At 52.8% G+C, this 13,133-nt stretch overlaps 1 protein-coding gene across 3 annotated transcripts in view; it reads left to right on the plus strand.

Moving 5' to 3' along the window:
- The first annotated feature begins 4,005 nt into the window (after window positions 1-4,005).
- The window catches only part of Galnt9 (polypeptide N-acetylgalactosaminyltransferase 9), a 72,433-nt gene continuing 63,305 nt past the window's right edge, over window positions 4,006-13,133 (plus strand). The window contains exon 1 of one of the 3 annotated variants that reach the window (XM_028856979.2): window positions 4,006-4,591. In XM_028856979.2, the coding sequence (XP_028712812.1) occupies window positions 4,351-4,591 (241 nt within the window). In that variant the 5' untranslated portion in view covers window positions 4,006-4,350. The remainder of the gene's footprint in view (window positions 4,592-13,133) is intronic. The other 2 variants (XM_028856978.2, XM_028856982.2) reach the window with 2 other exon arrangements.

Here is a 13,133-nt window from a genome sequence, read left to right on the forward strand (position 1 = left end):
AAGATGGCCTGGGAGAGGCAGCTTGACCTGTCCCTCCTCTGCTGTTCAGTCTCCCAATATGTCCTGCATGCTGAGCCTGTCTGTCTGTCTAGGCAGTGAGCCTTATAATCCCTGCAAAGTCCATGAAAGTCCTTCTCTGATGCCTGGGGAGATCTCAGAAGAAAGATTCCTCCCTCTACTCCCCACCCTCTGCTGACATTCTGGCTAAATTGGATTTGGAGTTAGTAAGGCAGATTTTATTAGTAAACAACAGAGACTAAGCCCAAACCAGATTAATCAAAAGAGGAAATATATTGATTTATATAACCAGAAGTTGTGCAATGAATGAAGAGCTCTAGGCATATCTGGATCCAAGAGCTGAAGTGGTGTCTTGGGCGGGGTGGTCCTTGGGTGTGTGTCTCTGTGTGTGGGTTCTCAGTATCCTCAGGAGTCATCTCTATCGTGCTCATGAGATGATGGCTCTGGTGGAAACTCAGGCTCCTTCATGTCTCTGGTATATATAGCCTGCCATTTGTGACCCTGGTTTGTGTGTTTCTGTCTACAGACATTTTTGGTACCTATTCTGATGTGCTAATATACTAATGAATATCTGTACTGGCCTCAAGTCTGGGTGTGTGGTTGCTCCAGTAGCGGGAGGGAGCTGCTGCGAGGCATAAGCTGTTTCAACATATACAGTCAGTCCACCTGACTAGGTTCTGCAGCCACCCACACACCATATGTACAGAGTCCTGACACACATGTGCCCAGCTGAGTCGGGCAAGGCCCCTTCTGCTTTTTTAATCAGCACACAGATCCAGAACATTGCTCTCTTGTGGCCCATGTAGGCTGGGCTGTGAGTATTTTGGTGTCATTCTCAGTGGAGTTAGTAGCTTTCTTCCCATCCCAGCTTCCCTTGGGAGAGAGGGCAGCACTGTAGGGGAAGATAAAGCGTGGCTCTGGGTGGGGCTCAGCTGTGACAGGGGCTGTGGCGAAGGCAGAGCCCAGCCTGGAGCTTCTGCCTCACCTGAGTGGCACACATCCTCCGTGACCCATGTGACATCTGGCCTGAGTCGGGGACCTCAGCTCATGTTCACACATCTGCGTCTGCCAAACCTCAGGGAGATACCACCAAAGCAAGCACAAGCCTATGGGAAGCTTGGTGGGAGCCCCAAGGCTCCCCAGTAGTGTCCACCCTTAAGTCTAGAGATATTCACATGGAATATGGGCTTGTGCACACCCATGGAAGAGCTGACAGAAGTGGACGACGTTCCCGTGTGAGCTCTGGTCTGTCTTGGGTGTGCTGTGGGCAAACGGTAAGAGCGCCTTTCTTTCCATGACCTACAAGAGCTAGGCTAGTGACTCCACCTCTGTGTGCGCTCAGCAGGGAGCTGGTCTGCGGAGAGGTACTCAGTGCAAAAATTGTGGAAGATGACTGAGGCTGAGCACCCCACAGTGCCCCGTCTCCCTGAAAGATGACCCCAGTGTCTCTCTAAGTGCACCCCGAAGTCCCACTGCCCTTTCTTCCTGCAGCCTGCCCCCAGAGAGTGAGTGTGGCTCCCATGACCTGTTGTGATGTCTCCATGTGCAACAGTCACTGTGGCCCACAGAGTAAGGCATTGCTTACGGAGGCAGGGATACCAAGGACAGAGCTGGCATCACGGGAGACAGTGGAAGAGGACATTGGGGGACAAGGGTATTTTCAGGCGTTATGTCTCAAACAGGGCTCTCTGCTCCCCAACAGTGCTGCCTTTGCATGTCCTGTGACCCCGGGCTGCATTCAACACCAAGCACTCTGCAGTCTTCCAAAGCCAATAAACCCAGGTTGGACCTTCAAACGAGTCTCCTCTCGCTCACCCTGGGTTCTGTGTGCTCACACTGCCAATGGAATCCAGCCAAGTACTGACTCAGGACCTGCTGCTGGGTATTCACATGAACCACATTCATATCACTTTCTATAAACATATAATGAAAAGTTTTTGATTTTTTTTATTTGAACATCAGTGGCTAATAAATTTGATTCTGGAGCCAAGTTGTCTGGGCTTAAATCCAGACCAGAGCTTCCCTGCCAGCATGACCTTGGCCACGGATACATTCTCCTTGGAGCCTCAGTTTTCTCTGGTGGAAACTTAGGCTATACCCATTTCAACCTCCGTCCAAATGGCTGTTAGAGACAGGCGGCTGGTAGCCATCCCAGCTCAGAACGGTGCCTATGCACAGAGCTGTGTGAGTTCTGTTCTGTGGTTCCAAGGCTGCCGTGCAGACTTGTGAACATCTCAGACCCTGGTGTGCCATACACAGAACAACACAGTACATCCAATGAGGGACATAGGGATGACAATTCATGGAAAAAGACCAGTGTCTGTGAGTCACCCTGCTGTCCAAGACTCTTGAAGTGTGCGGTGTACCGCCTCCATCTCGGCAGGCATGGTCTATGGTGAGTGACCGTGGTGTGCTGGCCTCAGTCCCAGTGGTTGGGGCCTCCCTGATCATGTTCCCCGAATCCCTGCGGTGGCATATTTTCTGTGAAACTCAGGAAAGGAGCAGTGTGACTTTCGTTCCTGCCACTCCCACTAAGAGGTAGAATGTCCCCAAGCTACACAGGACACGTTGGCCTGTGGAAAAGACAGTATGGAGGAGAGAGCCTGAACTAGGAGCCAGAACCTCTACCCACTCCACCCCCAAATGTGAACAGATACAACATGGACACACATGAAAGACACAACACACACATGCATACACAGAAACTGCACACATATGAACACATAGGTACATACAAACACACACATCACATATCGCACACACGCATAATCATAAGGACACAGCACATGCATGCATACATAAACACACACACATACAGACACGTCACATACTACTCGTGCATATACACCATGAAGACACACCACATATATGCACAAACATGTAGAGACATGTCATACACCCTTTGTACATGTGCACATTCACTAACAAAGGAGACTCATGAACACAGAAACACATGCACACAAACACAAGTACATATATACATGAACACATATGCATGCCCATGCACAAACACAAGTGCATACTCAGACACATGGGCACATGCGAACACAGTGGACACATAAACATGCATGCACGCACGTGGATATAGGCACACATAACAGGCACATGCATGCACAAATGCTCACATGCAGAACCAAGAGCTACAAAGTCCCAGAGACCTTGTCTTTCTGTGTGAAAGACCCACCACAAAGTAAGCTCCTAATAAATGCTCCATCATTTATTCATTCAGTAAATATTTGCTAAGCACCAGCTACGTGTCAGGAATCGTTCCAGGCACTGTGGATACACTGGTAACCAGGCAGACAGGAGCTCCCATCCTGCGATCCCGGCTAACAACCCATGCTGTGTGACTTCCGTCATCTCTCCTGATTCCAGCGGTCTTATCCACAACTGCCTGTGTGGGGCTAAATTAGAGCTGGGGAGACCGGCGTTTGTTGCTGTTTTTCTTCCGGCCGAGCGTGCACCCGAGCTCTGAGGGCTTGAGGAGCCTGGTTAAGATTTGCTTTTCTTTTATTTGTTTGGTCCTGATGCTACAGTAGGATTGCTCAAGTCTCCAGCCTCCTCTACTCTTTCTAATCCCTCCGTCCCAGACGAGGGCGGCCAATCAGATTAGGTTTGGCCACAGGCAAATCAAGGTGGCTCTGACTCACTCCTTCGCGCACAAAGGCACCTCACACACCCCGGTGTGCGCCCACATCACAGTCCTGACCGGCTTTCCCTAAGGCTTCGTGTCTATAGGGATCAAGTGTGTGTTTTATCGCCCTAGATAAGCCCGGGGTGTGGAGGGAGGTCCGAGGCTCTGCGTGGTACCGCTCTCTGGGCCTCGCTCCTGGCGGGCCTATCCTGGCCAGGGGTGGCGCGCGGGATCGGTTTGGGGCGGCGGGCGGGGCAGCGGGCGCCGCGTGCATGCTGATGAGCTCAGGCCGCGTCACTGCGCACCGGCGCCGTGGTTTCGGGGCGCGCAGGAGCCGGGCGCGCAGGAGCGGGGCGCGCAGGAGCCGGGCGCGCAGGAGCGAGCGGGGCGCGCAGGAGAGGGACGCAGCATCCAAGGCCTCGCGCCGCCTCCTGGCCCAGGAAGCTCCCGGCGGGCGGGCCCTGCTGACTATGCGGGCGGTGCCCTGTGCCCGCAGCCCCGGGCGGTTTCTGCGCGCTGGAGAGGAAGGGCGGGTCGCGGCGGCCTGGAGCGTGGAGCCCGCGTGTCGGTGCTGAAAGAACAGCGCCCGCCCTTGCCCGGCCCATGGTCCCCATCGGGGCCGGTCGCGCTCAGGCTCCTGCGGCCCCGGGGCCCCGGGGATGCCCGGAGGGTGAGGCGGCCCGGTCCGAGCCGCGCTCATGGCGGTGGCCAGGAAGATCAAAACTTTGCTGACGGTCAACATCCTGGTGTTCGTGGGCATCATCCTCTTCTCGGTGTACTGCCGCCTGCAGGACCGTTCTGAGGCGCTGGTGCAGGTTGTGCGAGGAGCCGACCGCCGGATGCGCAATCGGCTCTCCAAGGCGAGTGCTCTGGCCGACCGCGAGGCCATCCTGCAGCGCTTGGACCATCTGGAGGAGGTAGTCTACAACCAGCTGAATGGTGAGCCGCAGATGCCCCGGGATGGACGGGAAGAAGGGTCCTGTGTCAGGACATTACTGTGTCCAGGAGTGGCTGCTCACACCCACCCCACGATATCTTCCAGGGTCCAGAGTAGAAGCTACTCTGGGTCCTGCAGAGGGAATACAGGAGGTAGCAGGAAGTCTGGGAGGCCTTCATTGGCAGAGGGCAGTAATAGGGTGACAGTGCCATCCACTCCTCCTGTGAACACTTGGGAACAGTCCCCTGCCTCCCCTACAATGACTCCAAACTTACTACCCAAGAGAAGTCGAACTTCTCAAGGAAGAGCCTCTAAGGCGCGCCAGGAGGGCAGTGAGGGGCTCAGGCAATGCCCAGATCCACCGTGACAGGTCCCAGCAGTGCCTAGGTTCACAGCCAGGAACCAGGGGTACCTTACAGAGCTGTGAGGGTGGGGGTGACACCTAGGTCCACAGCAAGGACCCAGGGAATCTTTCCAAGCCGTGGGTTTAGATTGGACTCACTCCTCTCTCCCTGGAGAAACGGGAGGAGGGCGTGACTGCTGCCCCTCTAAAGTGGCTGATCCCATCCTCCTCACTGCAGGGCGCAGAGGATTCCTTTCCATTGAAGTTGTGCCCTCTGGCCTGGATAGCCCCTTTTCAAGGATGCTCAGGGCTCCCGCAGAAAGTTTTGTTGTAGAAGTGTGAGAGACCATTGGTGCTGTGTTGACAGATGGATTCAAGTGTCTGACAGGAATGTGTAGGAGCCAAGTGCTCACATGGACTGAGGTCACAATGCCTGGGAACCCCCGAGGCATGAAAGTGTCTGCTTCTGGTGGCCTCTTTGCTTTTTCATGAGGAAAGGGTGGTGGTGGTGCTCAGCTGGGTCACAGCAGGTCACAGTAGAATGGGGGTAGCTGTTGGGAATAAAATAATTATATGCTGGGTACAAGATGAATGCACCATCTCTGTCCCCAAGGGCAGCTCCGTTAGGTTTCAGGAAGGAGACAGTTGGTGCGAGCCTACCGCACCAGCAGGCTTCTCCAGTTCTTTGTGGCTTTTGGCAGAGGCAGCCCCAGCAAACCTCTTTCTGCAAGTGCTGGGAACTGTCTTAAGCAGGCAGTGAGACTACAGCCTACTGGGCGTCTTCAGCAGGGCTCGGGTCCTGCATTGCCTGCTTGCTTCAAAAGGTGTCACCTGGGGACTCCTGAGAGAACTGGGTTCCAGGCAAACCTCTGAGCACATCCTCGAGGGACCAGGTGCCATCTGGGGACACAGGCAGCTCACGTGTCCTCCTGATAACAAAACCCTAACTTCCTGAGGGCTTTCTCACCACCCACGGAGCTCCTGGAACCCACGGCAGTCCTGACCAGCTCCGTGGCTTCTCAGTCAGCCATTCAGCTGAAGGCACAGAAGAAGAAAGTTGAGTTGGAGCAGTGGCTTGGCTACGCCACCAGTGTGATTCATCTTCTGGAAGACGCTGGGCCCCGTAATAGCACGGAGCTTTATTGAAGTGTATTTGCCAGGGTGTTATGGTCTGTTTTATGGGGTGAACCAGAGGATTATATAAAAACATTGGCACCATTTGAGCTTGTATAACATCATGCTGGCGAGCCGGCCTCATGAGCTGTTTCCTTCTCTAGTTCCCCAAGGACAAGAGGGGGCCGATATTTGGTGGAAGGAAAAGCTGGGACCCTCGTTCAACTTTGCTGACATGGACAGAATGAAGTTCCTCCCTTTGGCCTCTCTGCTCCTCTGCCCCTGACAGTTTCTTCCTGCCTCTCTTCCTTTCCTAGTCCACTCTCTTCTTCACCTGTCCTTTATGCCTTTCCTCCCCACCCCCACTCAGCAAATCCCTTCCCTTTTCTCCTCGCCTCCCCCAGTTCCCCTTTCTCCTCTTTCTCTGTGCTGAGACAGCCTTGCCTTCCTCTCTGATTCATATGCTTAGCAGAGTCTCAACTCAATATTTGTCCTAGGAAATAAGCAAAGCCCAGGTCTAGCATTGGTCTCTGGTGGGTTCCTTGGGTGTGGGGGAGAGCACAGAGTTTTCAGGGGCTGTCAGTGTAAGTGAAGTCATTTAGTTTAGGCATCCTTATCCCACTCCAGGCTTGGCTCAACGCTTCTGATGGAGGGCATGGAGGGGAGCCAGGAGAGCTTCCTGGAGGAGGCCAGGTGCTCTCCCTGTCACAGCCTGTTCTATTTTAGATCCTAGATATGTGGGCTTGATCCCCAAGGATTTCTACCTGGAACTTATCTCACCTGCATTGAAACACTAGGAGGGAGCGATTGCTTATGTCTGCCTGGACTCTCCCTTTGAACTCCCTCCTGGCTGGGGAGATGAACAAGAAAGAGGAAGTCCTGGGGAGCGAGGGGTGTCTTCCTTTGAGCCAGGAGGCATGGGAGGGTGTTTCAGTGTGGAGAGGATGCTATTCTCCTCCTTCTCTTTGGCTCCATGACCTCATGACATGTCTTATTGACCCTGGCGGAGCACCCCTGTGTGGTGCAGACTCAGGCTCACAGGACTGGAAAGAAGCGTTTTGTGGGAAAGGGTGTACGGTCCCTTTCATGTGTGCTTGAGAATTGCTTCTAAATCCAGCGCTCAAGGCAAGAAAAAAATGTTTATGGGAAAAACTCATCCTCTGAATATCTTAAATTGCACATAAAGCCCAGTGCCCATGGCTGTGTGAGCAGCTGGCCCAGGCTCTCAGGAGCAGTAAAATTTAAATCCTCCAGGCTTGGTGCTGCTTCCAATCTGATGCCAGGAATTCAACCCCCTTTCCCTAGTGATTGGGAGGTAGGAATCCAGGCTTTTGTAGGAACTGGGTTTGCCCCTCTGTGAGTCTGTGAAGCCCAGCCCCGGACTCAGCTACTGAAAGCTTCATATGGTGGAGGAAACCATTTGGCCCGGGATCTCACACCCTGGGGGGCTGGGCTCTGCCCTGAATTCAGAAGTGGCCCCCTCTCTGCCTACGTGCCTGGTGACCAGAGGAGGGAAGAGGCATGGAAGGTGCCCTGGGGGGACGGTTGCTCTTGAGGGGTCATCTCTAAAACCAGAGGACATGTGCTTGTTGATTCCCTCCAATTTGTGCTGCCCCAGCCCACGTGTGTTCACCACGCCTTACAGTCGGCACCACTCAAAGCTGTGGTTGGCCTTATGGTTGGGACAGGAAAACCAGGAGCCAGGAAGTAGAGTGACTTGCAGGGTTGTATAGGAAGTTGGTGGTGGCAGCCGCTTGGAGAAAGAGCAGGACCCGCATTTCTGACATCATCACAAATTCAAGTTAAAAGCAAACCAGAAGATCTTAATGTGGGCCCCAGGTGCCAGCCATAGACGTCCTGGCAGAGACGGTGTCTGTCTCCTTCGTAAATGCTTGCCCTCTTCTGGGATGCTGGTCTAGTTCTCCTGACCAAGTGCCCGTGTGCCACTTCCACTGACCGCGACACCTGTGCAGACCGCTGTATTTGGTCCCCTCCTCCTTTTGTGGTGTGTTAGAGACAAGGTCTCTCTTCTGTATAGCCCCAGCTGGCTTGTTTCTCTGTTGTGTAGACCAGGCTAGCCTTGAACTCTCAGAGATCCACCTGCCCTCTGCCTCCTGAGTGCTGGGATTAAAGGAGTGAGCCACCATGCCTGGCTCCTTTGGTCCCCTTTAAGTGAATAGTTTTGTCTGTGGTTCCATCTCTAGGTCCTGACACCCAGGCAGGGTGGCACACCCATGGATATTTCAGTAAATTGACATTTCTCTAAGTTACACATTGCTTTCAATAGAAGGTTTGATTTTTTTTTTTTTTTTTTTTTTTGAGACAGGGTCTCTCTCTATAGATAGCCCTGGCCTCCTTGGAACTCTATGTAGACCAGGCTGACCTCAAAGTCACAGAGACCCCCTTGTCTCTGCCTCCTGAGTACTGGGATCAGAGGCATGTGCCACCACATTTGGCTGAGAATAAAATTATTTTAGGCCATTGTATTCCACTGCCATGCTTGTTGGCAGAGTGCTGAATGGAAAGTGTTGTGGAAGGTCACATACTGTTGCACAGCTGTCGAGATTCAAAGGAAGCAGCTTGAGTGGAGGGGATACAGGGAATGTGGAGTGAGCCACGCCGCAGGAGCATGATTGTTCTCATGCTATAATCCTGGGTTACTCAGCTCTTGTCTGTTTCCTACCAGGAAGTGTGCCCTGCAGCCCAATCCCAGTGTGCACAGCTTTAGAAGTAGGTTTCATGTAGGGTTAAGGTAGAGGGGCTGGAGGCCAGGTGTGGAAATTGTGGCAATTGTCGAAGTTCTGAGTTGCCTTCATGGCAGCAAGGCTGGGACTTCTGGTCAGCACCAATCCTCCCAGCCATCTCGTGTTGGGCACAATGAGTTGCCATCTATAAAGGCCTTTGGGAGCTGGAGCAGAGGCCGGAGGGAAGGAAGGGAGGCTGGGAGGAGTGTCGAGCAATGCATGACTTTTCCTTTGGCTTCAGGGTAGTGAGGACTGAGCCTGAGGCGAGGTGTAGGAGTTCGGGATGGCTTGATGCTCTGGCTGGGGCACGTGGCAGCTCCCCATCCACACCTGCTGTGTCAGGGGTGAAAGGACATGCTGCCGATCTCTGTTCTACCATATGCTCAGAATGTAGCTGTATTCCTAGAACACTAGCCGAGTACAGTGAGCTTATCTCTTGGATATCCTTACAAGGGGTGGCCCATTTCTGTGATGCAGGGGACCAAAGACAGGTGGCAACAGGCAGAGGAGAAAGAAGATGACGCAGTTGGAAGAGGGTGTGGGGCTGGACCTGGGGATTGGCTTCAGGCTCCCTTGGCAGGTCCAGCATACATCCCTCTTGAGCCTCTGGGTATGCAGGAGTCTTAGCTTCTGGAAAGGGGCCCCTTTGGAACTTTGCACACTGGAGAAACATGAAGGACTTGCCCCATTTGCAGGGAACATGATTGCTGGCAGAAGGGTTCTTGTTCCCCTGCAAGTTTTACTTCTCAAAATGGCTCGCTGCTGGTCCCAGGCGGCCTTCTCAGCTCCAGCCCATTGGTTTTTACCCTTCTCAGAGTATATGGTCCTACCTTTCCCCCTCCCCAAGAGGCAAGAGTGATGGCAGCTGAGGAAACAGCTGCCATTGGTTGGATTGGCTGGACTCCGCCCACCCTCCCCTCTTTCTGCCTACTTCTGACAAATCACTACAGAAAGTGCAACAGTGATTGTCCCACTGGAGTATGGTCCTGGTCCCGCAGCTGGGCAGGTCAGGGTGTGTGACGGCTGCCATTCTGTCCATGTTCTGCAAAACTCTTAGAGCAGCTTTGGTTGTGGTTTTGGTTATAGTTTCTTCAGTTGGAAGCAATTTGGTTCTACCTTGCTCCTCCCAGAATGGCTGCACAGTCTTCTGGATACCCATCTTCATCAGAGATACTGACCGCACCTGACCGCAGTTGTATGGGGACCCCTGAGCCTCCATATGACAAGCATGTGACGTGGAGCTGAAGCACTCTGCCATGCCATTTCCCTGTGAGCAGTGGACCTAGTCTGGCTGAGTCTGGGGCTGCAATCTACACAGACGTGGGGTGGGGAGGAGGGCCAACTTGTAGGAAAGCACTCACAGGTGGTGGCCCCGGCCTCAGGATACACTGGGGTGGAATGATTATGTTTACAATCTGGCCTGCAATCAGCATATTTCAGTCTGTTACAGATACACTACAGAACTGTGAAAGATGATTTATCATTCATTCATTGGAGACTGGATAGAGGAAGCCTCTGCGAATTCCTTTACCGTATCTGCCTCCACAGACAGGCAGGTGAGGGCTGAGGTGGTTAAGAGGACCGACTGCTCTTCCAAAGGATCAGGGTTTAATTTTCAGCACCCATATGGCGATTCACAACCATCTGTAACTCCAGTTACAAGGCATCCATAAGCACTGTACGCATGTGGTGCACAGACATGCACGCAGCTAAAACACTCATACACGTTAAAATAAAATAAAAAAAGTCAAAGAAATGCAAGTGAACTCTGGGTCTCGAGACCAGCTCATCAGCCTCATTCTGTCTCAGAAAAGATGCCCTGAGAGGGAAGAACAGGTGTAGCCTCCAGCAGGAAGAGGTAAGGACCACTGAGGGAGGCAGAGTCAGCATTCTCCCACTTGCTCAGCAGGGTCCTTGAACTCTGTAAAGATGAGTGGGACAGTTCCTTTAAAACTTTTTCAGAAGAAGGAGAGACTCACTTTGCACGTCATTTCAAAGGTTTTTTTTGGAGGAAGACGGCATTGTATCTAACACATGGCACAGCACCATTCCCAAGCTCTCTCTGCTGCCCCCTTCTCTATGGAGCATCTCAGGATTGCTCAGTGGCTCTTGTTCCGCAGCCCTTGCCGATCAAGCAAACAGATTTTTTCTTTGTTCCATGGGATGTGCACCCCGGTGAAGGGCGGGGCACCCTGTGGAGATGTGTGAGGGGAGTACGTGAGTGCTTATCGTGGGATCCCTCCAAGTTAGGGGCCCTGTGAACTCACCCCGTGCTGGCAGGGGACTGGTGATACCTAAAACTGTGCTGAAAATCTCCATACTTTGAAAATACAGCAGGCCCCACCTGCGGAAGGGAGTGGTCTTCTCATGCACCTCTTTGGTTGAGCAGTGACCTCCCATAAGGACAGGGTGGGTACAGAGCCCAGGCAAAGCTCTTTCAGCAGAGATGATCTGCAAAGGGAGTGAGTGACAGAGCAAGTAGGTGGGTGAGGGACTTGGGATGTCATATGGGTTGAACTGTGTCCTCCAAAATTCTCATCCCCCAAACCTTAGAATGTGGCCTTATGTGGAGAGAGGGTCTTTGCAGATATTGAAGACGAGGTTATGCCATCTGGGGTGAGCTAAATCTAATGACATCTGTCTCTATGAGAGGAGGAAAGGGGGGTTGGAGAGATGGCTCAGCAGGTAAGAACACTTGCTGCTCTTCCAGGGGACTGGGGTTTGGTTCCCAGTGCCTACATCAGGTGGCTCCCAGTTGTAATTCCAGCTCCATGGGATCTGATTCCTTCATCAGGCCTCTGTGGGCACCTGTGGGCACGAAATGAGAGAGAAGACACAGGAAGTGGCTTATAAGGTTAGAGGCAGAGACAGAGCAGAGTGGCCTTGAGCCAAGGGATTCTGGGATCTGCCAGGAGCTGAGAAAGACAAGGTGCCTTCCTTAGAACTTCCACAGGGACAGGACTCTGTTCATTAAGCCTGAATCTCACACTTCTGCACTTCAACATGGAGAGAAATCCATGTCAGGCCCCCAGGTAAGGCGCTGTGCTGTGTAGCTGAGGACCTGCACACAAAGGGACAGCCAGGGACTCTCTCCAGCAAACGTTTGAACTGAGATGTAAATGAAGGGGAAGTGTGACCTCGGAGCATCCTGGGAAGCAGATAGAGTGGATGTCAGCAGATGCAAAGGACCTATAGTGGTGTGAGGGTCCTAGTGAGTCGCGAGGGAGGGGAGCAGTATTGCATAAGATGTCTTTGGGGAGGCAGGCAGGCCCATCTTGGTCTCCTCAGTGGCTTGTCAGGGTGTAGGTATCAGCTGTGCTCCTTGGCTCCTGGGAGGTTCTGGGAGATTCCAGGAAGGGAGACAATAGAAATGCTCTAAGGGATGCCGATTTTTTTTTTTTTTAAGATTGTGTGTATGCGTGCATGCATGCATGCATGCGTGCGTGCGTGCGTGCGCCATACCTGCAGAGGCCAAAGAGGGCTTTGGATTTCCTGGAGCTGGAGTTACAGATGGTTGTGAGCAGCCCAATATGGATGCTAGGAACTGAACTTGGGTTCTCTGAAAGAGCAGGAAGTGCTCCTAACCATCGAGCCACTTCTTCATGCCAGAAACCTGGACTTTTAGCTAGGATGATGCTTCTGGTTTTAAAAAGCATCCATGACTTCTCTTGGATATTTTGGACCAGACAAGCTTGACCTAACCAGTGATGCTTTTGTTGATTAGCAGAGGGGAAAGAGCCGGGTTCCCAGGCAACCCAAGAGCTGAACTGTCCCTCCATCCATGCTGGAGGGTGTTACCCTGGTTCACACAGCCTGTGACCTGACCAAGCCCCAGTCAGGGCTTCTAAATTCAGTGCTCCAGCCACAGAGCCCTGCGACTTTGTCTCAGGTGTCCTGTGTGTCCAGTGTATTGATTTATGGATTGTGAGATGTTGAATACTGTCCCTGATCTCACCATCTGCCAGAGGCAAGCCCTTCACAGCTGCAGCTCAAGCCATGTCCCCAGGGAAGCCCTGCCTGGCTGAGCGCCCCTATTTTCATTAAGAGTGTAGCCATTGACCAGCTGGGTTCCTCCCCAGTTCTACCGTCCCCTGTGGGCATCGTCTGCCTCTCTGAGCCTCAGTTTCTTCACTTGTGAAGTAGATATGAGTCTTGTAGGGACTGGAGGAGTTATTGTAGGCAGGAGCCTTACTACATGTTTTATAGGGAAGGGATTCTGTGACATATGCACCCCTCATCTGTAAACAGGCAAGTGAGTCTGAGTCACAGCATGGACCTCCAACTTTCCGGTCAGAGTCAACAACAACACTGTATATATAGCCCGTGGCAGTTTCCAAGCCGGGC

The sequence above is a fragment of the Peromyscus leucopus genome, chromosome 23, assembly GCF_004664715.2.
Source record: "Peromyscus leucopus breed LL Stock chromosome 23, UCI_PerLeu_2.1, whole genome shotgun sequence".
Classification (NCBI taxonomy): domain Eukaryota; kingdom Metazoa; phylum Chordata; class Mammalia; order Rodentia; family Cricetidae; genus Peromyscus; species Peromyscus leucopus.